General features: G+C 40.9%; 1 protein-coding gene across 4 annotated transcripts in view; it reads right to left on the minus strand.

The window, feature by feature from the left end:
• stard13b (StAR related lipid transfer domain containing 13b) overlaps positions 1-24,665 on the minus strand; it is a 63,275-nt gene that overhangs the window by 1,902 nt on the left and 36,708 nt on the right. For all 4 annotated transcript variants that reach the window (XM_080288894.1, XM_026193281.2, XM_080288893.1 and 1 more), the window contains 8 exons: positions 8,982-9,053; positions 7,831-7,912; positions 5,470-5,533; positions 1,622-2,985; positions 1,354-1,524; positions 976-1,135; positions 689-887; positions 389-602 (listed from right to left, as the gene is read on the minus strand). In XM_080288894.1, coding sequence (XP_080145020.1) covers positions 389-602; positions 689-887; positions 976-1,135; positions 1,354-1,524; positions 1,622-2,985; positions 5,470-5,533; positions 7,831-7,912; positions 8,982-9,053 — 2,326 coding nt within the window. The remainder of the gene's footprint in view (positions 1-388; positions 603-688; positions 888-975; positions 1,136-1,353; positions 1,525-1,621; positions 2,986-5,469; positions 5,534-7,830; positions 7,913-8,981; positions 9,054-24,665) is intronic.

Consider the following 24,665-nt stretch of genomic DNA (forward strand, 5'->3'; position numbering starts at 1 on the left):
CTTCAGGTCAACATCCCCACAAGAAACAGTATATAAACCCTTCTTCCGCTCTGCAGGAAACCGCTTTGATCTCTTTAGCAACAATTTCAACTTGCTAAATTAGAGAGCTTTGCTTTGTTTGTACACAGCATGATCTCATAAAACATTAAGCTTTAACTGGGGTAAAACTGGCCCAGAAAGAGAGTTATCTACTGCACCCCTGAGGGATGAGTAAAATCTGTAACCCACTTTATAGCGATCTTTATGGAGCTGTGGGGAAGATAATCATGCAGGAGTTAATGTATGCATGTCTTCATCATTATTTTTGTAAACACAGAATGGCAGGTAATGTTACCCAAAACCACAGACACCAAGTTAAGTGTAACACAAGAAAAAAAGAAAACAATACCTTGGTGATAGATTGTCCTTCTTCATTTTGTTGAGATGGAAGAGGGACGGAGCCAGGCACACAGCAATATTCATAGGTGTCATCTGGTTCTCCGCCACAGAGGAAGTGACATCACTAAGGAAACAGAGCAGCGTCTGCAGTACCTCTCGATTTTCATCAGACATCAACATGATGGCGGCCTGGACAGCTTGCAATCTTTGGTCCTTTGGTACATCTGCACAGGTGAATAAAAGGATTAGAACACAACATTTGTGCTTTGCAGAGGTAGTGATAACAGATAAAAATGCAGTCTTTACTTACACTGGTAAATATGGAGGAAGGTCTCTCCCAGCTTGCTGGTGAGTAGGGGCTCAGGTAAATCCCTGAAGAATTGCTTCACCATATCAGCCACATCATAGGCAGACTGATCCTCATAATTTACATTTTCTGGAGAACTTTCATTCATCTGCCTCAGAGCTTGGATTCGAGACTTCACGCCTGATTTACGAAAAAGACCAACCTGGAAGCAAAACAGTTATATCACATAAACTTCATATATGAAAATGAAAGGCATGTGCAGTGTGAGAGTATCGTATACTGTCACTGACCTGGTCAAGGCACTGACTCCTCAAGTACCGCAGGGCCTGCTGCAGGCCGAGGGGCAAGGGCTGTCCTGAACGCTGCACATGCACAATAAGAGGAACTCCAAACACATTCTTATCCTTATAATCTGGTACCTTCATTCTCTTCATAAATTTTGGCACAGACCTAGGAGAGACATTAGCACATGTTTTAAAAAATTCTCTTTAGACTAAAGAAAGATGATGGCAATGAAGGACGCCAATACAGTATATCAGGATTTGGACAAATACATACATAAATAATACTGATGACTGAGAGTGATTATCAGTTCAAAGAACTGTAATAAAATCCAAATTGAAAATAGGAATCAAACATAAGTAGTTGGGAGAATACGTTAGACTTACCAAGTCCAGCCATGTTTATTGGTCAGGGAATACTTCTCCATGATTGCAGTCAAACGCAACAGTGAAAACTTTTGTAACAAACTCAGCTGGCCTGCTGATTGGTTTGTGATCTGCAGGGATGCTCTTGAGTGACTTAGACGATTAGATATCTGAAAGCTGGGCCATCTTAACCTAATGCCAAAAGAGATTAAAAAAGCAAAGAAAATAGAGTAAACTTTTATTCATCTTAACATACTCTTACTGCTTAGTTCTATCAGTTCAGTCTTACCTATTAGGTCTTGTGAGTGATGCACCTACACCGGAGTCCCTCCTTTCCCTGAGCCTTGTAGATTCTGTCTCTGTAAGTGATACTTTGTCTCTGTCTCCATCACTAGGCACGATCTGGCTTTCCGTGACAGAATTTCCCTCAAAGTCCAATGTAATCTGACTAGAGGACTGAAGCCCTGCTGTATCATCCTTCCCGTCATCGATCTGTACTATCCCCTCGCCTCCAGGGAACACATTTTTTGACCAGTGGTCCACTATCTGTTGTAGACCATTGACATGCAGTAAGATATCATCCAGGTGTGGAAACAGATCCTCTTTCTCCAGGTCTATCAGGTCTCCAGTGCTGGCATACAGATGCGAGCCAGGAACATTATCGTACACACTGATGCGGCTACCTCTGGAAGAGGACTGGGTGGCAGGCCGTGTTTCCTTTCTGCATGAAATTAAAGGGGAGTCCAGGTGCATGCTGCCAGTGTGCCAGTTAATTGAGGCGCCACCAGTTGGGGACAGGCTCTCTATGGACAATGCTTTGGGGAAGGTTCCTGGCTTGTGGTCTTTGGGAATGTGGACCACGAGGTTTTCATAAGAGCAAAATTCATTTCTACGATTTTGTTCTGCAACTTTATTCATTTGGGATCCTGAGAAGATGTCCATGTCCTCCAAATACATGCCGCTGCGTTTATGGTCAACACGGTGAGGCTTACGCTCTTTTAGGCTGGGTGTGCTGACAGTGCTGCCACCAGAATGGCTGCTACCCTCACTACTGGAGTGGGATGGCAGAATTTTATTGCATGGTGGTTCCAGAGCTCCACCATCTCCATTTATTATGTCTTCACACCTCAATTTCTTCAGGGCCTGGGCCTTCTGCTGCAGCACAGGAGAGCTGATTACCAGCGTCTTATGGCCTTTTCCCAGAGTACCTCGGGAGCTCAGTGTATCCATACGCTTTAGTAACTCCTTGGCACGAGAGTGGGTTGTTTTGCTGTGCTTGTCAGATGGTGAATTGAAGTGAGCAAATTCTTTGGGGATGTGAGGCATTGTGAGAGAAGTTGAGTCTGGCATTGCTGCAGTGTCTGAGCAGGTGCGGTTAGAACAGTCAGAGTCCTCTGTGCTGAGGCCCCGATGACCGCTGCCTCCGCTGCTCTCGCTGTGCAAAGAAGAGACCTCTGGCTCACTGAGGTCTGTCAGAACACTCTCGCTGCTGGTGGTAGTTCTCAGAGGCACACCATCTCTGGAGAGCTCACCCTCTCTGTGATTTCCCAGCAGACTGTCAATGTCCTGTAACCTGGACCAACGCCGGCTGCTCCACTCAAAGGTCCATTTGTCACTAATAGCAAACAGATCGTCTTCATCAGAGTCTTCACTCTGGGAAAAGAAAGATTATTTTACACTAATTATTCTGGCAGATATAACTGCAACTGCTGCTATTTAGGTCTCATGAAAGTTACTGCAGTAGTAAATAACTATCCACTGAAATAAGAATAACAATCAAAAAGACCATGGATGCACAAAGGATGCACAAAGGATAATTTGCATATTTTACCTCTTTGTAGTGTGTGTGTGAAATTTTTTCACTGGAAGCTAAAACGTGTGTACTAACACACAAAATCTATAGCACAAAGGATAGCTACAGGCAATAAAAGGAAAATGTGTTTGCAAAGGACTAATACCATTATGCAACCAGCCAAGACAAGGCTACATTCCAGTGCGCGAACAAATAAGAAGTAATAACTGTGAATGTAATAATAGTTGTATATAAAGATAAAGTTAGGTTCTATTTGTGCTGAAGCATGTATTAACATTTCTTTTCAACATCTTAAAAATTACTGATAACTACTGTGGTATTAGACTCAAAGATTTTTTTTCTATTGAGAGCTACAAACCAAGAATAACAGCTCAAAGCAGTCCAGACTATGTGGAGAGTCGCACACAAAAGGCTATTGTTGTGGCAAAAATAAATATATTACCAATTGAGTAGGGGTGCAACGATATTCGTATCGATATTGAACCGTTCGATACAGTGCTTTCGGTTCGGTACGCATATGTATCGAACAATACAAAATGTTTAATTTATTTTATCAACTTTCCTTCTGACAATGCTGTCTGTGTTGAGCGCTCAGTGAATCTGCGTTCGACTACTCCGCCTAGGCTCGACAGTGCAGCCTAGGCGGAGTAGTCGAACGCAGATTCACTGAGCGCTCAACACAGACAGCATCATCAGAAGGAAGAGCGCAGGGCAAGCTAGCGAGACAGAAGTTAAGCTCTCCTTACAACATGGACCTCCCGCACCCTCATTCAGATCTGGCGTTTGGAATTATTTTGGTTTTCATGTGACGTATGACCCTGAAGGTAAGCGAGTCATGCACTAAAGTAAAACAGTATGTTGGATGTGCCATGCAATGCTCAATTACATGGGTGGGAGCTAGTGTGTTAGTGCAGTTAGCTCGTTAAGGTGTTGGCCATCTAGCCCCATGCACGGGGCGATCGGCGGTAGCTCGTTAACGGAGATTTGCCGTGTTGTGGCGTTAAGGTCATTTCAACAAGATTAACCTGAAAGCACTAGTGGGAACACAACGAATATGACTGCACATTTACGCCGGCATCATCCTAGTGCAAAGACAAGTGGAAGCAGAAAAAAAACAAGCAAGCATGCTACTAACTTTAGCCGAGTCATTTAGACAGCTGTTAGCACATGATTCTCCTTATATGTTTAATATGCTGCTGAGAATATAGCCCAGAAGAAGCGGATAGTATAGCTTTTATTTTGGAAAGAGACATTTCTCTGTAATAAACTCTCTTTTTCCAAAGATGAGTGATTCCTCAATCAGATACAGGGCTCGCAATATCGCTAGCCCGACGTCCCGGGGCTAGCGATCTTTTCAGTCGGGCTACCAAAATCTATCTCTGCCCTGCCCGTCGGGCTATTGCAGGAAGGAAAAATATATGTCAATGCTTTTGCATTCTTTCAGAAATGTAGCTGGGTAATTATGTCATTGGCATCGGTGAGCCACTGTCAATATGTGACATATTGAAATCGCGTTTGAATTTGCGCTTGTTTTTTTGCTTTCACTTTGCAATGACAGCACTGATCTGTGAGTGATGATAATTTGTGCACCAATTCCTCTGACATAGTCTTATTAATTGTTAGCTTACTATGCAAACATGACAAGTGAAATCTCCCGCAGCAAGCTTAAACATGTGAGAGGTTGATCGCGCAGAGAATCGCTGAGCTTATGTGAGTGCGTGTGTAAAAGCAGCAGGATTTATATTTGACTACGATGACCTTCACAGACAGATATATATTTTAGTTCTGCTGAGCCAAATAAGACAGGTCAGGGTGAAGAAGTGACAGCCAAAGAAAAGCTTACCACAAAACGGAGAAGTTATGACAAATCAGACTATAAGGCAAAAAGAAAGTGCAGCTTTATGGTTTCATGGACAAAAGAATTTCTGTGGCTGCAATATGACGAGCTAAATAACCAGGGCTGCACATAAGTGGTCCGCAGGTGCGCATTCGCTGTCAAAATAAAAAACACGCACAAGGGTTAGGGTTCAATTTAAAAACTGTACTTTTGAGTTAAAATATATATTTATAATTTTAATAAATGACAAATTAAAAAGGCATGAACATTTTTTTTGTATCGAAAAAATATCGAACCGTGACACCAAGGATCGAACCGAACCGAACCGTGAATTTTGTGTATCGTTGCACCCCTACAATTGAGTCATAAAGTGTTTTAAAAATATATCTCTTCAAGGAGGATGCTGTTTTTTCCCCAAATCCAAAATGCATTTAATGTTATATTATACTTGTCACAACTGTAAAAGTAAAAAGACTTTAACACTTACTTTCTTCTTTGGAAGATTCACGTCAAGTTTCATAGAGGCACACTTATTTAAAGTGTGGAGTCGCCTGAAAGAAAAACAGCCTTAGGATGAAAAGCTGTTCCAAGCAAACAAAAGAAAGCAGCAGTAGTAATCAACACCAGATGAGCAGACTAGAAAAAGATCCACTTCTGTTTGTTGTTTAAGTGTTAATCTGATCAGTGTCTGTTTGGATGCACAGCCAGACCCAGTGGGAAACTGAATTTATCCATATAATAGTATCCTAAACCTAATGAACACCGGTAATTGTCAGTTGCTCTGTTCTCTAAGTGATAGTGGCTTGAAGGGCTGCCTGTAGCAGTCTGACAAACGTGAACTTTAGTTCAACTTTGCCTAATCAAATTCATTCAAAATTTTCCCCTGTACGTGCTAACATATAGGTCTTAAATGTGATCTTCAACTTGGCATGGTGATTTAGAAAGACTGTCCTTAACATGAAGCATAGACAATATAGCTGTAGGTTTTGCATTTATCATAATCTATTTATAAATACTGATGTACATTTCCTTAGCGTAGTTTTATAAAAAGAAACAGTGAATGCTTTCAGTATCTCTAATAAACATCACGAACTAAGGCTTTGAGCGTATCCTTAGTGATTACAGTTTATAGGAGTCTGTGGGTGTGCCAACTGGAATTTACAGTACACTGTACAACGGCACTAAGAGCTGAAAATGAACCAACCGCTGCAGATGGAAAAAATGACGACATAAGAAAACACACTCCCGCTAAACTGAGTGTTGGCTTTAGACAAAGAAACAAATGTGCGGTAAGATAATTACAAGCTTTAACAGCTCCACATACTGCTAACAGACTTTTTTTAAACCGACTGACAGTATTGTTCTGTGTCAGTAAAAGGCCTCTAACCATTCTCCAGTGTTACAGAAGGGGTTAGTTAAACAAGACGTTCCCATGATTGTTACTGTAGATAGTGGAGCACTGAAGAGGGGGATCTCTAAGCTGGGGGCCCTTTATTCCGCAGGCCAGAAGAGCTTTGAATGTGGTTACTATAAAAAGGAGGCTGCTTAGTGAAGGATCAGAGAGCAACTCACACACATAAAATAACTATCTGCTTCAGTTCAATCACAAGATGAAGGCCGCTGTTTATTTTTGCACACATGCCTGTGGTGGCAAAACTGATAATAAAGCCATCCTAATGTTACCATAGAGATGGAGGAACGTCGTGGACAACAATCACGTTAGAGGTGGAACTGTTTCCAATTGTGTTGTATTTATCCCGTGGCTAGTTTGGAATTCAGATGAGTTTCTTTAGGGTTGTTTAGAGTCACAGCATATTGAGCTGTGCAAGGCACCCCTCACGTTCCTTCTGCTGTCCTCTTGGGATGGTTGCTATAGTTACATTGGTAGCCTGAGTGCTGTTTGCATCTTGGCTCGAAAAAGTATATGCGTTGTCTCACCCTACAAGAACGTTATTATAACCACCAGTTGTTGGCTTAGTGTACGTTTTTAGTCACTCTCTGGCAAACTAGGAAATCATATACAGTATTTATGCATAGTTGGGTTAGATGAACAGCAGAAGAGTCTCATCAGTGCTCTTGCAAGTGAAGGATTTAATAAAGCTGCAAGAGGCATAAAATGTGGAAAAGGCCAAAAAAATTTAAAAACAGCCGTATCCTCTTGCAGTGCTAAAAATAGGTCAACGATCCGATCTGACTTCAAAAGAGTCAATCACACTATTAGACAACCATATCCTTCCACCTGATGTTGTTCTAATTTATGCTAGCCAAAGTCTCCAATCCCAGGCTAAGTGTTCTAAAGCCTGGAAACTCTCTTATCTCTCAGATTACTTACAAACAACAAGAAGGACATCAGGTTAATATAGAAGTATTTTATCCAGTAGAAAAGAGCATGTTGCTTACACCAACTTTAAACCAAAATTTTCATTTTGTCCATTTGGGGACCACCATATCTGTGCAACCTGGTGAAGGTCTGTAAGCAGTGATTTAGTAAATGAAATAATAAACATAACTCCAAGTGGGGAAAAAACTTCATAGTAAGCTACTTTCAGCTGATCGCTGCCACATAGGGGTCCCCACAGTGGGTAGCTTCATGTTTGATTTGGCAGAGTTTTAAGCTGAATGCCCTTCCTGACACGATCCCAAAGGGGATAACCAACGAGTTTATGTAATAACAGTTGTATAAATACAGGATTTGTGTCTGCAGCTTTTAGCTTTTTAAACTTTTTTCACATCATTCCATGGAAGTTGTGCTTCCATGCCAAACTTCACAGGGCCTTTAACATAGCTCCACTTCAGTGTTTGCAACTTTATTTCAAAGATTAGCTATAAATATCTGACATGACATTACCTGCACAGAGGTTCCACAAGATCTTTGTCCAAAAAATCATGATCTCTTTTCACAGGAGTAATGTCAATGGGAAACTGCGAATCTGGAATAAAAATAATAAAAGTTGGAGAAAGAAGCAGTGTTCAAATTCCTCCCTGACATTTTAGCAGTGTTCTTGGATATGATGAATGGATAGAGAGATGGGGAAAACACATTCTTTCCAGAACTACATTGAAAGCTGGGAGACCACTAAACTTGTTTTGTATGTGATGCTAATGAGCAGAGACAGAATTTGTTCAAATAACAGCGTTCAGACTTGTGAGCATTACGTCTTGCCCTGGGTATGGGCTTCCTCTTACATAACTTAAGAGGATGAATCTAACATTCCACTGCATTCATGTCAAGTTGTCGAATTCTTATAAAAAGCAGAGGTTGCTCGGTCTGATTTTAAAGTTGGGCGAATATTCTGTTAAACTGTATTCTGGACTTAAAAAAATGGCAAAAGCTTCAAGCACTGGGATAATTTCTAATACACAATCCCAATATCATACTAAAATTATGTTAACTTATTATTCACTCAAACAGCAATGTCTGCATTCATTGCCAAAGTCCACATACTATCTACAAACTGTCAGAAAACAAATATATTGCACCACAGCACATCAGAAGTCTGGCCACAGCGCAGAGATCTGAGGGAGTATAGCTACCTTAAGCTCTGATAAAACCCAGTTCGTCCCATGACTTTAGTCTTTAAGCACAGAAGACATGTTTATGTAGTAATCGTAGCTTGGAAAAGATTAGACTTTAAAAGCAGCTGAATTTTCCACTTGTGTTGCTGTGTCTAGGGATCTGACTGCGGTTCAAGCTCCAAGGCTTCCTGAGAATAGTGGTGTAAATGAGGCGCACTATGCAGCTCATGAATACATGGTTTTGTGTACAGTGTTGGGGGCAGACCAGATAACACTGTGTACCATTATTCACTCATCAGCTTGCAAGTCCATGTTCAATCAAAAACACTGTTCTATTTAGGAACAGATCTAAAATTTAAAAAAGCCATTTTTAGTTCCTTACAGAAGCCTTTTATTGCTGTTCTACTTTGTTAACCCTTTTCCCTTCAATGTCAACATTTCGACCCTTTGGTTATGTGTGAATGTGTGGAGGAGTTTTTTTACCTTCAAAGAGCTGAGCATACTGGGGAAATCCTGCTGCCCGCAGCCAATCACACGCCTCTTTCGCCTCAATTTCTGAAATACAAGAAATTTTGTTGTTTGAGATAAAAAGTGAAATATAGTCACATTACATGAGTTAGTTTTCATTTTGACAAAGAAACTGGGCTTTCAAGTGAAACCAAAACCAAGCCTGCGCCTTTTTCCAACACACACAACAGACTTAAGATTGGACAGACAGCAGATCTGGGTAAATCCAGAGATACTATTATGTATAAAACAAACAGTGACAAAATGTAAATAGGGTAAAAGGATCCTTATCAGCACTCTATGTCTCTTTAATAGAGTCCGAGCAAAGCAAACAAGTAGAGTTTGTGATAATTGATCCCTCCAGTCATGATCATAAACTGGTCCCGGTGACCTGACGTCTCTGCTGATGACAAGGAGAGGAAACAGACCATTGGCGCCTTTCCATTAATGCTAATAGAGCTGGGTGACATTTACCGCCTACACAAGACATGCTGTCTGACACACCAGTGCTACAGTAAATAGGTTGCGTTACATTAGGAGAGGAAATGTAAAACTGTAGTCAATAAACATCAGAATTTATAAGAATGTGTTAGGAGAAATAATGCAGGATTATTATAGCTTTTTTATGTTGAAAAAAGGCCTACTTGTCCTCATTGAAGAAGATTATTTGCTGTTTATTGCAGTTTCCTATAAAAACATTTTTCTTAAGGTTTTTAAACTTCTGGTTGTTCTGAAAAATGCTTTTTGTTTTACTGTTTGTCTCACGATAATTAACAAACTGATCCAAAGACTAATTTATAACAAAAATTCTTAAAGTTTCAAAAAAAACACATAACCAAACAATGCCTTACATCATGGTGAGTCACTCCACAGGTACATTTTAAGCATTAGAAACCTAACTGACTCTGTGGTAAATTATTTTACATAAAACATATGAAGCACAGATTTTATATCTACCTAAATCTATTTATTAAACAGCTCTTACCAGTTTCAGGGTGGGTTTTTTGTTGTTATTGTTCAAAAACCTTTCCACAATTTGAAGAAGAATACAGACAGTAAATATTAATTCCAGAATAATCGTGCATAAACTGCGCCAGCGGCTGACAAACAATTCTCCCATTACATCTGAAGTCTTATTTCCAAGCCCTATCTGAGCCTGACAAAATACGACTGAAACATAAAACACCATCATTCATCACACTATACTTCATAATTACAGCAGTTGTATTGTTTAAATGAATATACAGCTATCGGACGTTTTTCCAGATATAATCCTGAACTCACCTGTGCTGCTTTACTTGTTTTCCATCCAGAAATCTATAAAAAGTGACTTTGGTCATGCAACTGAATAAATATTAACAGTTCCCTCTGTCCTTGGATGATAGAAAAGGTCTGCTGTTTACCCCCTTAACCAGCAGTTAAGTCAACATGTGTAGGCGTCCAGGAGCCACTCTGCTCTGTTCCCACCTGTATCAGCAGGAGCTAAAGGTTTTCTAAACAGCTAGCCTTCCCTCTTAGGGGGATAATATCAGGCCTTTATTATTCAACTGTAGCTCATAGTGAGAGCGCTGCCAGATCCTCTTGTGTCCCACAGCCACAGGTTGGACCACTGGGAGCAAGTAACATGAGCTGGGAATTCCTCTCTGTTTGGCATTCTGTAACACGATACTGAGACATTCTGTCCTCTCATCCTCTCTCTAAGGAAATCTCTTGTGGATAAAAGGCTGGATGGGCATGATGCCAAAAATGAGAACTTGTGTTTTCCCTCCACAACCCACATCTTTAAAACTGTGTACAGTATAAAATTACAGTTTCACAAAGAGATGAAACCCAGTTTGGCTGTGACACAATGGCTCTGAATGTTAAAAGCTGTGCACAACTCAAGCATCTGTGGCAACTGAGGGCGTCCTTCCTTTACCATTCTCTTTGTGCAACATTACCAAAAATATATTTTTAAAAAACCCAGCTGTTATGTAATTCATTGCATGGATATGACGTGACAAAATGCCCAAAGAAAACCTAGTTTAGATACAGAATTAGGTGGGTAGTCCCACAGTCTCATCCCAAACTTTTGATAAATATTGATTGGCAACAACATGAGCAAAAACTTTTGGGGTTTTTATTTTGTTTTGTCCTGAGCCTTTATAATCTTCTTCCTTTCATACTCTTTTGTAAAACAATCTAAAATAAAAAGAACAAATTCATTCATTCATTAGTCTAATAAGTAATTATCGTCAGTGAAGCATCCGTCTTAATATGCCTACTCTCCAAAACACTTCAAACTACCACTGTAGTTTCCTGCCAGTAACAAATTATCATGTACTCACGGGATGTTTTCATCATACAGCCAGAGTGGTTCATACCGGTATATCCATCAAATCTTAAGAGTGTCTCTCAGCATGTCAGAGCATCTTCATTCCCACACTGAGCCACATTCCTGCCCTCTCTCCCTGTCTGAACACAGCTTCCAGTTGGAACTCAGATCCACAGCTCCTTTCCCCTTCTCTTTCCGTCTACCCCCAACTACCATGTGCCTGTCCCAACACTAAATCTCTCCTTCAACCCACCCCTTTCTGTGGCAGACTTGTGAACATTCACCCCCGTCTTCTTCCCCTTCAGCTCCTACTGCCCGACCCTCCTATCCAGCTCTGCCCACGACAACTCTTTTATACCCCACTCAGCAGATTTTTTGGCAAACATCTAAGCTATAACCAACAGAGGAGATTGCCTCTGAATCCTTGGACTCTCTTGTATTTCAATAATTAAAAATTAAGAATTTCCTACCATTTCCTAAAAGATGTTTCTCGACTCTCACTCAGTTTTCTGTCCAGATTACACGAGGTCAGCTTTTACAGTTTTTTTTTTCGAAACTTCATCCAAGAAGTGTTAAAAGTGATGTGGGAAAAGTTTAACTTAAACAAACAAAAGGGAAGAACGTTTTTTACAGACTCCAGATGTTGTTACAGCGGGTCAATGAAATGGAAAAAACGTAGGCAGCTGAACTCTGGGAAAACCATGACATAAACTGTCAGCAATCAGCAGCAGTGAATCATGCTGAGCCCCTCGGCTCACAAGACTCTGCGCTAACATCATCCTAACAGTAATATATGTCAATCTGTTTCAACTCTGTCTGAAACAAAACAAATACACTCAAAGTCGTCTGATATGGTGAGAGTGTAGTTTCAAGTAAATAAATGCATAAAGAACACGATTTTTTAAAAATAAAATCTTTAAATAAAATATATTTTGACACAAACACACGTTTAAAAAAAGCAAAAAGTCAACTCAATTTACCTTAGAGTTCAATGTAAATCTTTTAAAGTGAAAGAATCAAATAAGCAAATGTTTTTATAAATCAAATCCAGAAGGACACTGGGGCCGGATTGGCTGTACAATACATCAATAGCCTAATTTTACATTATACTGATTAAATCCCCATAATTATGATTTATGAGGAAAACCTATTGGTTTAATATGCGGATAAAGCCACTTTAAAATGATCAGGGTTTTCCATGGCTCTGCGATTACGTAAGGATATCATATCCATCCATAATTTCCTATCATGTGAGTAGAATTCCAGATGTACTCCGCTTGCCCTCTGCCTGCCTCGCTGTGACACTTCTGCCATTTCCTCTCCTGGTCTAATGGGGCCAGGACTGGGTATAAAGCTTCAAGCACAGACAGAATGGCAGAGTCCCTCCACTTTAGTTACCTCAATAAATCATTTAACAGCAAAGACACTAAGAGCATGGCAGAACTTTAAAACGCTCAAACAAACGGTTTAATTTACTATCTGTGTATGCCCACACAAATGTGCCTCCTCCATACTTCGGTGCCACAAAATGAATCAGCCAGATGACTCAGACTGTAACTGAGTACTGAGACTGTCTATAGGAACACCTGGAGAATGATAAACAGAACCAGCAATATGGGAAAAAAAAAGATTCCACTAGAAGGTGTCGTCATCCTGGGAAGCCTAGAGGTGAGGCCTCTCTTCTCCTTTATGATGCTAATTGCATACAGACACCCACTCACTGTGTGGAGTCAGCTAAGGCTAGACAGACAGCCAGGGGAAACACACTGTCCTTCTCCTAGTCTGCAACAAAACCGCAACATCTGATGTTTCATGCTGAAAATAGCCTTACATTCCTTCTGTCTCACAGCTTATAATTGTGTACAGGGGAGCAAACAGGAAGCGCAAAAGAAGAGAACAGAAGAGTTCAAGGAAATGCTTGCAATTCACAAGGTGGATTAATAGTGTGCTGCCCCATGCAATTCACCTAATGCCGTGGGAATAAAGCCTTCCTATTTCAAAAGAAGGTCTTAATTAACAAAGCTCTACATGTCCCTCAGACTCCAATATCCTCAGCACAATATGCCACAGCGAAACAGGAGGTGCCACTGCTTAACATCACAACTGCCTTTCAGTTTATAACATTCACATTATCACTGATAAACTACCAAGATAGTGAAATAAAGAATACTAGTCAAATTCAAGAGACTTTGTTTCTCTCGTATTGAGTGACAACAGAGTACCTTTGCAGATTTGACTTTGTTCTTGATTGGCACATGAGCTAGATGGCTCCACAGGCCAAGTAATTACAGATAGCCAATGTTGAATCATCCAGGGACCTCCACCCCCTCATTTGATCCTGTGGGGCACACAGGGGACCTGTTATCCTGCGGTCGACACAGGATGCAGGTTTAAAATGATCAGCTTTTGGCTGTGTTGCTAAGACACCAAGGCAAAATGTCCCCAAATACAAATGAGCTGTGCAAATCTTGGGCCAACTTCTGCCCTGTGGTCCACACTGACCTGTGGAGAGATCCTTTCATTGGCCGACAGGTCTCCAGTAACAAAGTGGATAAAAAAAATCTCGGTGCCTCCTGAAGAACAGAGACTTTAGGACAATCACAGTGTGAGCCCAGAAAAACCTGGTGCCAAGGCGGCATTAGCATTCTGAACCTGTGTAAATGCAAGGTTTCACAATTAAATCTTAGATCCACAGACCAGCCTTTTAATCTATCATCATCATTTGGGCTTTAATTCTTTTCTTTGTCTGTTAAAAGTTATAAACCTTAGCATTTTTCATTTCTCAGCAGACACACACACACAAACTCACAGCAAGCACGTATTGATTAAATAGTAAAATGAGTAAATAACATAACAACGTGAGCTAGGGATCTGCTGCTGTTGACCATTGCCAAAGCCTGCTGGGTCAAAAGTCATCTGGGCTGTGTTTTTCTCTTGAGGTCCTGTATTGAATTTAAACAAGAGCAGCACAGCTGTGGTAACACTCTCCTTCACCTCTGAAGGACACCCAGAGAGAAGGTTCTTTCATCTTCAGGGGAAACAACCCATCAGCTCGCTTTCTTTCACCATTCATATTGCCTTTTGTCTAGAAATAGCCATTAGAGCTTTTTCAGCATTCACAAGCTAGTAATGATAATACAATGCACAGTGACAACAATTAAATACCAAGACGCTAACTCACATACGCTCATTCCTGTGCAGTGTTGGTCAGCAGTAGGTTTAAAAAACAACAACAGCAAAAAAAACCTTCAGTAAAATTCCAACTTGAAAATCATGTGGGAATGGCACGATTCATGATAATCCAAACATTGCTAAACTCTAGTAAATAACTACAAATGGTTTCTAAAAGCAAATATCAGTTTATGTTCCAAGTCAACAGTCAGAAAGAAAAGGGAAAGCTTTCAAAATCACTCTGCCACAAACAGCCTTTCCATGGAGGATTTACAGATGATCCCAGACACAAACTGTAAACTGATAGCCATTCCTGCTGGCTGGGAGTCAGAGCCAGAAGACAAATAACTGGGTATGATGCTGGGGCCACGTGGCTTCTGAGCAAGCCAAGTCTTCAAAGTTCAAACCATCAGCTCTACAGTGTTTTCAGGCAGGCTGTTACAGTGTCTCACATTGACTTGGTTTCGAGAAAACGTTCTAACAATCACATGTTGAATCCCTGGGGTTGCTTTGCAAATAGCAAAAACTGAGGTTAGTGTCAAGTGTACTTCTGCTTCACAGACAGGTGGTCTGCTTCCTCCCCTTTGGTCACACTACAGGATACTTTGGCACATGGCTTCAAACTGACACTTAAACAGAAGTGTCTTTTACTACAGAAGGGACCTCTGACCCCAAACTCTAGAAAGGATGGTAATTTCCAGATCCCCATGTACCTCCACTTTACTGCCAATAGCTCTGAATAGAGGAGAAATCAATCAGTCGAGCTTTCTGTGAAATACATACGCAGCAACTTCCAAGAGACAATGTGAAAGCTAAACACTTCCAGACACTGAACTGAAGCCACGTTCCCACGCATGTTAAAGTGTTCTGAAAACTATCGTGGAGGCCCTTTTCTTAAGGATTTGCTTTCTTTTGTGATAAAAGTATCAGCTTTGGCTTTTGCTGATTTCCTTCTTCATGCAGGCAAAAGTCCCTGAAACCCTGGACTATTTCCTCAACCCACAGTGATCTTTATAGATTAATCATTGCTCTAGTTTTCAGATGAAATTATTCACTCTATCAACAGATAAGAAACACAGTGCAAGATTAATAACATGGGCAGGGCAGTAATAACATGCACCAAGGAGTTGCTATCTGCTCTCATAAATTTTCCTTTTTCAAAACTGTGGGGTTTTTTTTAAAGCCAACATAGGAAGCATAGCTTGTTGAAACAGATCCTAGAGAGCTATTGTACCTGTGGACATATGTGCTCCCTGCAGTCCTGATGTAAGGCCTGCAATCCTATCAGACTTACGGTGAGCTCCACTTTCTCTTCACTAACATCTCCTTGGAGCTGTCTGCTACCTCCCCTCTTTCTTTTCCTTTTCCCCTCTCTCAGCAAGATTCCTGTCAGGGCTCTTCTAGTTGACTCCCTCCTCCTCGTCTTTTATGGCAGCTCTGTTACAGTTAGCTCCTACAGTTTCCCATGTGGCCATGTAGTTAAATGTAACACTTTAGTCCTACAAACAAACTAAACAAGTTCTTATACAGTAGGTCTTTGATGCATCTGCATTCAAAGTCCATACATCTTGTCTTTTATGTGAAATTCTATAGGGTGCATGCCTTGATTCTCCATTCTCTTTGATAGTCTACGTAAACACTACAATTTGGTTTTCCAGTGAAGAAGAATTACTAATTGCTAAGAATTACTGACAAACTCTCAGGCAGCTCAGGTGAAATCTTGACAGTAACATGAAAATAGAATTACTGGAAGCTTTATGACACATGTTTCTAATGTTGTGGCACCCACAAAGATTAAAAAAAAAAAAAAATTCAGATGCTAATTAGTATAAATGTCTTGATGCATGCTCAATCATCCAGGTAAGGAAATCCCAAAATGCTCCAGGTGATCCAGAAGAGAAGAAGGACAACTGCTGCCTAAGTGAAAACCCTTAGTGAGCCCTTATGAGTCAGGAGTATCGGAACACCTGAGGCACATTTTCTCTGTGATTTTCAAACCCCAAAACACGCTGCACCAAAAATTGGTCCACCCCAAGGATCCAGTTGCCTGGCACAAACAGAGTAATATTGTGTACGCCATTAAGTGCCAGGAGAATTACTGTGATTAATACATCGGGGAAACCAACAACCTCTGGCTAAGCGGATGGCACAACACAGAAGCACTAAGCAACCAGTGGCCACTCTCAATGGTGAGGATGTACACATCCTGGACAGGGAGGAACGCTGGTTTGAGCGGGGAGTCAGGGAGGCCCTTTTTCGTGAAAAGAGAAAGAGCATCTCTGAATCAAGGAGGGGGCCTAAGGGTACATCTTTCACATTGCAGCCATTCCCCAACTCTCTGTGAATGCTTCCCATGACCATTGATCAATGCTTGTGACAATTTGCATATTAATGATCAAGAAACTGACCTCACAGCCCATTTTTCATCAGTGGTGCTAGTTTCAGTCATTATGCAAATGTACTGTTTATAAGATTGGGGAAACCTGCAGTCAGCTGAGACTGAAGAAGTCGCTTGAATGAGTGACGAAACGTTTCCCCCCACTGAAAAGGCTACATCTAGATGAACAGAATCAACTTTTTGAGATAATTAGTATAAACTAACACATCCTGTGTAGTTTATGAGTGAAGTAATGAGTAAAGACAAAAATAGAAAGGAAAAAAACATCCTGAAGAAATCCTTCTGAAGTCAGATCCTGCAGAGCTCTATTAGGTCCTCCTTCCTCTCATTTGGAAAGGTTCCCAGAGGGCACTATGGAGGGTTCCCTCCTTCTCTGGGAATGGCCTGGGAGAGTCAGAGGGTAGAGAGAGGGCCAATGTCAGAGCACGGGCCCCATACCGTGAGAAAGCCCTCTCAGGACCTCCACAATAAAAGCATGGAGCATCCGTTGGGATGCTGGTCCTAATTAACAACTTCAAAGTGAGTGGCTACAAGATTTCCTCAGGAGCTTGATGTACTCATGAAACAGACTTGTGAGTGGCAGCACAGAGGATCATACTGTCAGCACAACTTTTGTGTATGACGAGGTACAGCTTTGGTTTACCAGTACTGCCAGCCACCCATAGAGTTAAGTGACTGTTCTGCTCTATTAGAGCATTTGTACTCTTACCCACAGAACAATAACTTAAAAATGTAAAACCACTTCTCATCTGTGCCCGTCGGCGTCTGGGCTGAATAGCCTATAAAGAGGAGAGACGGCGGCTGAATGTCTGTGACCTGGATGTGCGCTGCCTTTACACTTCTGTCATTTTTTTCCAGCTATGACTTGTAATGCACATTTCTACCACAAGAGGTCAGTCAAGTGTTAAACTCTGGCACTTAGAGCACTGTGTTTTAATCACCAATTATTTTGGACTATATAATACATAGTTATCTATATTTTTTATTTCACATCCATACAAAATACATTTATATATAAGCAAATGTGGAAATTTAAGGTCAGACCCCTAAAGGCACTGACTATATAATCTCTTTTCTAACCAAGACCAAGCCAAAATAAATCTACTATTCACTGTAAAAACAGTACAGCATTTTTTTGTGGCATGTGGAATATAAAACATCTGAGCAGTTTTCCAAAGCACTTCTGTTAATATGTGACTTTGTGTTCCTGTTACAGTGCAGCCAAGGCATTTCTTCAATCTGCACCTAGTAAATGATTAGCTCCACACATGTGGCAGCTGTCAGCCTCAACTGATTCACACACAGGAGAAGGAGTTTGCAAAGAGTATGTGAGCTCTTTGCTCTTTGCCAAATACAGGCAAAAAGTGGGAATCTGCAAAAGAGCTTTATGAATGCGATGTTTGCTTTACTTGTTAGAGGTTGGTTGGAGTGAGCCAGTTTGTTCCTGAGAGTTACAAGATTCTTAACCATTTGTTTTTTCCCCCTCTGTTTTTTAGTCAACAGAGCAAGAAATTTCCACCAACTAACAAACTGTACACAGTACATTTTGACCTTAGGAACAGTGGGATCTACAACAAGAACCATGTAGAGCTATAGTTTAAATAGCTCTGTTATTCAAGTGTATATGTGCTCTATTATTTAACACTCAAATAATATCTGAAATAAAATGTGTACGCCTGATGTTTTCATTGAAATTCAGACCTTTTTCCATTTGCCAGTTCAACAAAGGAGGATTGGGAGACAAAAATCTGAAACAAGGGTTGTTTAAACAATGTTGAACACTAACAATCTATTTATCTTTACACTTTTTAAACAGGTATTAGGAAGAAAGTCTTTGAGGGGGGAAAAAGCTTTTTGGTTTCGTAGATGTAAATGGCAAAACAGGATTTACAATAAAAAGTATAACAACTGGAACATTAATTTTCTAAAATTCTTAACCTTTTTGAGTACCATCCTAGCTTGCATACACCCTGGAAAGAACAGGCAGCACATTGTCCTCAAATGTTCACACCCACAGCAATACAGAGAATAAAACCACATTGGCATGTGACCAAACTCATATACATACATACATATATCTACATCTTAACTACTATGTTTAACTATCACACAGATTTCAACACACTTTTCGGTAAACGGGAAGTTATACAATACGTCCAACACCACATGACAGTCAGTTAGCAGCTTTTGACTATCGCAGCCAATTAAAATGTGAAAAAGGAAGAACTTTTTAAAGTCTTTTTAAGACTCTTTGCTTACATCCTGAATTTCTTTCCTCAGCTAAGCAGCTTCACTTTTGCAAAAAACACCAAAGTGCAAAAACACTAAAGGCTAAGACTTAATTAGAAATAGCATGGTATGGATTGGGACATAGCATTGTTATGCCTAAACTAATACACACACAATTTTAGTAATCATGTAACAGAACAAACTGCAACAGTACAAGCCATAGATTTCATTATCTGAAGTGTGATGACTGTAATGTTGGATGTAGACAACCAGCTAAGCACATTGTCAAAATTGCTTTTCCCTCCCTGTCAGTTTTATTTACTGCCCCCTTAAGGCAGCAATCAAAATCTGCATAGCACTCTCAGCTACAGCCCAGAAACTCATGAATAAAAGATAAACAGGCTTGAAGGAGCCAAGTTAACAATGTGCAAGGCTACATCTTGACTTATCATCATACTTTCATTTGAAAGAAGGAGCAGTTATATTTGTTTCACACTCAGTTCATCAAACGCGCCACATGTTGTAGCAGACCGCTGATGAATAATGCAGTGCTTTGGCAGAGGAGCCTTGACAGGGACAGGGCATGGTCTCACTGGATTCCTTACTTTGAGGAGCCCCTTCTACTGATACAACTTCTCAAAAGACAGAACAATGCAAACCCATTTCCAATGCAGTTTTCAAACCATCTTCCAGTCGGAGGAAGAACAGACGGTGCAGCTTGTCCTCTTAAAAAGCTTAAGTGGTCCTGTCTCCTCTATGCTAACTACTTAAAAATCTGCAAGCAGTACACACATTATCCCACTCAAATATTTCTGCCTCAGTAACTTATCTCTTTTAATCATTTAAACTTTACAGAAAATATAAACCTTGTCATGAAACCTTGATAAAAAAAGCAAACACTTGGTGTTTACCAAGTGTTGCTGTGTGGCGACATAAGTACTAATGTAGCTGACAGCACAATTAAGTAGGAGCCTTACAGCCATGGTAGCAAAAGAAAAGATGCAGATTCACTGATATGCACACAGCTGCCACTCAGTAACTTCTGTCATATTAAAAGGAGCAGGATTTGTCCTCAGCTATGAAGGAAAGCACTAACGGCCTTTCCAGGCTAGAGATTGGAGCCCGCTGCCTGCGCCAAGGTCAATAAGGCATGAAGAAAGGCCATGGAAGGGTCACACTGGACAGAGCTTCTTGTTCAAAACACAACAGCCCCTCACTTAGGAAAAGGCCCCAACACAGTAAGCGAGAAAATGTAGCAATGTTGCTGGAAATTCATCTTTGCTGGAGCAAACATTTCCAGCAAAGATGAAGCTTCCAGAAGTTTTCCATGATAAAACAGGAATGCTTCCACAGAGGAAAAAATGGTCCATGAACAATCGATGAACAGTCAAGTTTCATGATAGTCTGGCCGAGTTTATAGGAAAACAGATGAAAATCATCCCTTTTAACGTAAGACATATGTGCATGCAAAAATAAATGTGGCTAGTACCGACCTGTGGTAGAAGACTAAATGTATCATTCAAATGTCAGTAATAAAGGTCGTTTCTTTTTTTAAACAAGAACAACAGTACAAAAAATCGACACATACTTGTCCAGAGACTATGTGCAGTGCCTGGACACAAATGGCTGTTTAAATGTATGATGTACTGTATGTATCTCTGCCCTATGAATAGTAACAAACAGATGCAGAAATTCTGAGAATCCAGGCAAGGGTTGAGCAGGGAGGATTTGAGGGAGAGGGCAAAAAGCTGCAGACAGACTGTAAGCCCTCCAGAGTAATCGCATGTGGGATACTCTTCTGAAATCTCAGAAATATTTTCAAGGACAGAGACGCATTCCTGCTGTAATATACAGACCCCTTCAGATCTGGAATCAGCCAACATACCTTTTTTTTCTCATCTTAATTCACACAGCTGTGCGTGCACATCCATCTACTCTCCAAGCTGGAAAGACAGAATATTTCGAGAGTAACAACTAACGATACCTTAACTTAAAGGACTGAGGAGGATCCCACGCAGATAGCTCAGGATACCTTGAAATGTCATCTAATCGGAAACGTGACTAAGATCGAACGGCCGTCCCTGGAATGTTGGAATGAAACAATACATGAGTAATGCTGCCCATCACCATGACCCACACTCACTTTCAACCTGCTGTGTCAACAGGGCCGACCAGCTGGAATGCAGCAGCTACTGCCAATACACAAAGATCAATTCGGTGGCTCTGTAGCCAGTGCTTTAAAATACCACTTCACTGTTAGCTTCAGCACTTCAGACTGGTGTAAGAGCACAAGATGATACACAACTGATACTTCCTTTAAGAAGCATTTTAGTTGTTTACCACTGTTTTTTGGTTAGATTTTTTTTTAAGTTTTTTTTTTTTTAAAGTCACAGCAGGAAAATTGCTTAATTGTGACAAAACACTAAAAATTCCAAGCTACTCCTCAAAAACATGACAAATAAGATCTCCCATAAAAAGAAACCCTGTTATTAAAATGACTTAACTTGAATAAAAGCATCTTACATTGCACTTTAAACATACATGTTTTCTGTCCTTGTCATAGATGACCCACAATGTTGGTTTGCTGTCAACCTAGACATCTGTGATCTGAAAACAACACGTCTGGTTACATGACGCCACACGTCAGTACACACCAGATCATAAAGATTTCCACCAGAAAACAGGCGTACACACACGCAGTACTGGGAAATCCACCCAACAGCACCCTTTGTGCATCTTTTACATCATCACAATCAAAAACAAGCCTTGTGTTTTGCCCTTGCCTCTGCGGCGATACAAAATATTATCCACACAAGGCTGCATTATCTGACTCACGCTCTTGTTACTGTGACTGAGAGGAGAACTATGCTGTACGTTACCATCTGATGACCAAAGTTTCTTAGCAATGAAGCTTATGTTATGAAATGCAGCCACCCTTTGATCCAGCGGCAGAGTGCTCACACCTGCATGAGGGAGCGGGAGTCGTAGTATTTAGTTGTCTTTGTTGTTATACATGCCCTTTCTTGGCCTCTGGGGAATGGATTTAAGTCTCCAGGTATTTAAAGACAAAGGAAAGAGGTTAGAGGCCCCGGAGGAAGCTGAAGGCGAAGGGCTCACCTGGTTACAAGCAGCAATCTTTAAATGAACGGAGTGCTTGTAAACCTGTCAAGTCAAGACATTCATTGATGTATTGTGTTTACACTGTGGGCCCAGCTCTTCTTACATAACTGACCCTATTGATTATCACCTATCTGTATTTGTTATAGTCAGTCAATACCAATTATTTAACACCTCTGCACCCTTGACTACCTGTTGGCTAAAGGTCAAGTTTTTTTTCTCTTCTGCAGCGATACACACAAGCACACCCTGTTTCCGGGTGTCCTGTACATGTGTCTTAAAAAGGCTGTTAACACTGAATTCCACTTTTATCTAGAAATAAGTGAGAAACCAATAGAGATACAAACTGATATGAAAAAGACAATCAGCTTATCCCAATCAAAACAAGACACTACTTTGTCAACATATCATCCTGCAATCACAGCCTCATATTCACAAACACATGACAGAACTTATTCACTCCATGTTTTGACTACCACCTCGCTTAGTCAGTATTCCTCTCAATCCTGGAAAAATGACAAATTCACTCAAAAACCAAACAACCAAAAGAATTGAATAATTGTCTGAACTGTCACTTCTGTCCTAACAAGCCTCCTACCTCCAGCAATCTTCTTGAGTAGTTGCTGCCTGGCAATAATCCTGCCCAACCTGTAGCCAGAGCGTCTGCGGTGATGGTCCATTCTCAGGTATATATCCTGAGTCTCAGGGGTCATACTCCCGAGGCACTCACTGGCCGTGGACTCGGGAAGCTCCCAAAACATAACTGTAATAAGCCCCTATCCCCTGGCTGATAAACACTCAACCACACAGGGTCTGACCAACAGAAAACTTCACATACATGCGTGAAAAGCCTAAAGTGAGCAGAGAGGGAGGGCACAGCGGAGGCTATGGGGGGAGGAGTGCCAACACTTCAGCCTGTCTCTGCAGGCCATGTGACCACAATGAAACCAATTGCAAGCAGGCAGTGGGAGTACTGCCCACCTTTCTGAGCTGAATCCAATGTCTGTGTGAATACTTGTCAACTTCCCCCTGCTCTGGAGGGAAATATAAATACCACTGGAATGCCTATGAACTGAGTAAGGAGAGCAGGAGAGGATGAAGAGGGGTTTGGGAGGGCTTACAAAAATAGTGGCTTTCAGACCCTCCCTGTGCTAGAACAATACTTGTGCTGTTGCAGGTCACACAGGCACCAAATTTACTGCACGAGAAATTCTTGGTGTCGTTTTCGAGAAAACTACGGAACGGGAATGAGAGCGAGAAGTTGTTCTTCATTTGAGAAGTCTCATTTCTGCTCACCCACACCCACCACATAACAGCCTCTCATAACAGCCAGTCACAGGAAGTGCTCTCAGTAGGCTGCCTATAAAGTGTCAGCTACTCACAGGAAAAATAGCTTGGAGTTGGAACACGACTGACCTAATTCCACTTTACTAAACTGAAAAGTAAAGATCAATCTCCAGCAAGTACTTTAATCAGTTCTGATGATCAAAATTAAAGGCTTCCATCTCCCTGACACAATAATGTTTAGTCTCACTTTTGTACAATCTGACTATTATCATCAGTGTTGGGTAAGTTACTTTAAAATAGTAACTTAGTTACATTACTAGTTACTTCTCTCAAAAGTAACTCAGTTACTTCAAGTTACTCGTTACTTTCAAAGTAACTAGTTACTAGGGAAAGTAACTTTGGTTTTACTCAGAATTCTCTTGTTAATGTGTTTCTTCCATAACTTTGCCAGTCTTCTAGCTTGCTTACTTGCCACAAGTGCACTGTGCCACCTACCAATAGAAAGGATATGATAACGTGCATATTTCCACGAGAGAAATCCCACGCCTGGACCGTCATTGACTGCTGCCATGATTCTAGCCTACGTCACAGAGTCATGTGCGCCTTTTACATCCAACACAAAAACTGCAGTCGTGGTGCTTTCGATTGTACTCAGAACTCAGAAATTCTGCCTTCTGAATAGGAAGATGTAGGTAACACCAGACTGCAGATGAGCTGCATACAGGGCTGGACTGGGACAGAAAATTGGCCCGGGCATTTTGACTAGAAACTGGCCCACCATTATAGGAAAAATCATAAAGCCTTTGAATGAAAACAAACACTGTTGTGACAGTGATGTACACTGTTTTGATGGTATATATGCATCAATCTATCAATCGTTTGTTGTAAGATTCAGATAATTATTTTTTAAAAGCTAGACATTTTAAATGAGAATAAGAAAGAAAGTATTTCTTTGTGCCCCCCATTCCCTGTTAATGCCCTACATGCCCCCTTGGCCACACTTTGCTAGATCCGCACCTGCACAGTTACCAGCTGTCAGCTACCTAAAAAAGGATCCTGGGGTTATTTGTCTCTCAGAAACAGTTCATAACTTCCCTTCAACTCATTCATGTCACCTAAAGGGTAAACCTGTTTCTCCATCACC

Source organism: Astatotilapia calliptera, chromosome 14, assembly GCF_964374335.1.
Source record: "Astatotilapia calliptera chromosome 14, fAstCal68.1, whole genome shotgun sequence".
NCBI lineage: Eukaryota > Metazoa > Chordata > Actinopteri > Cichliformes > Cichlidae > Astatotilapia > Astatotilapia calliptera.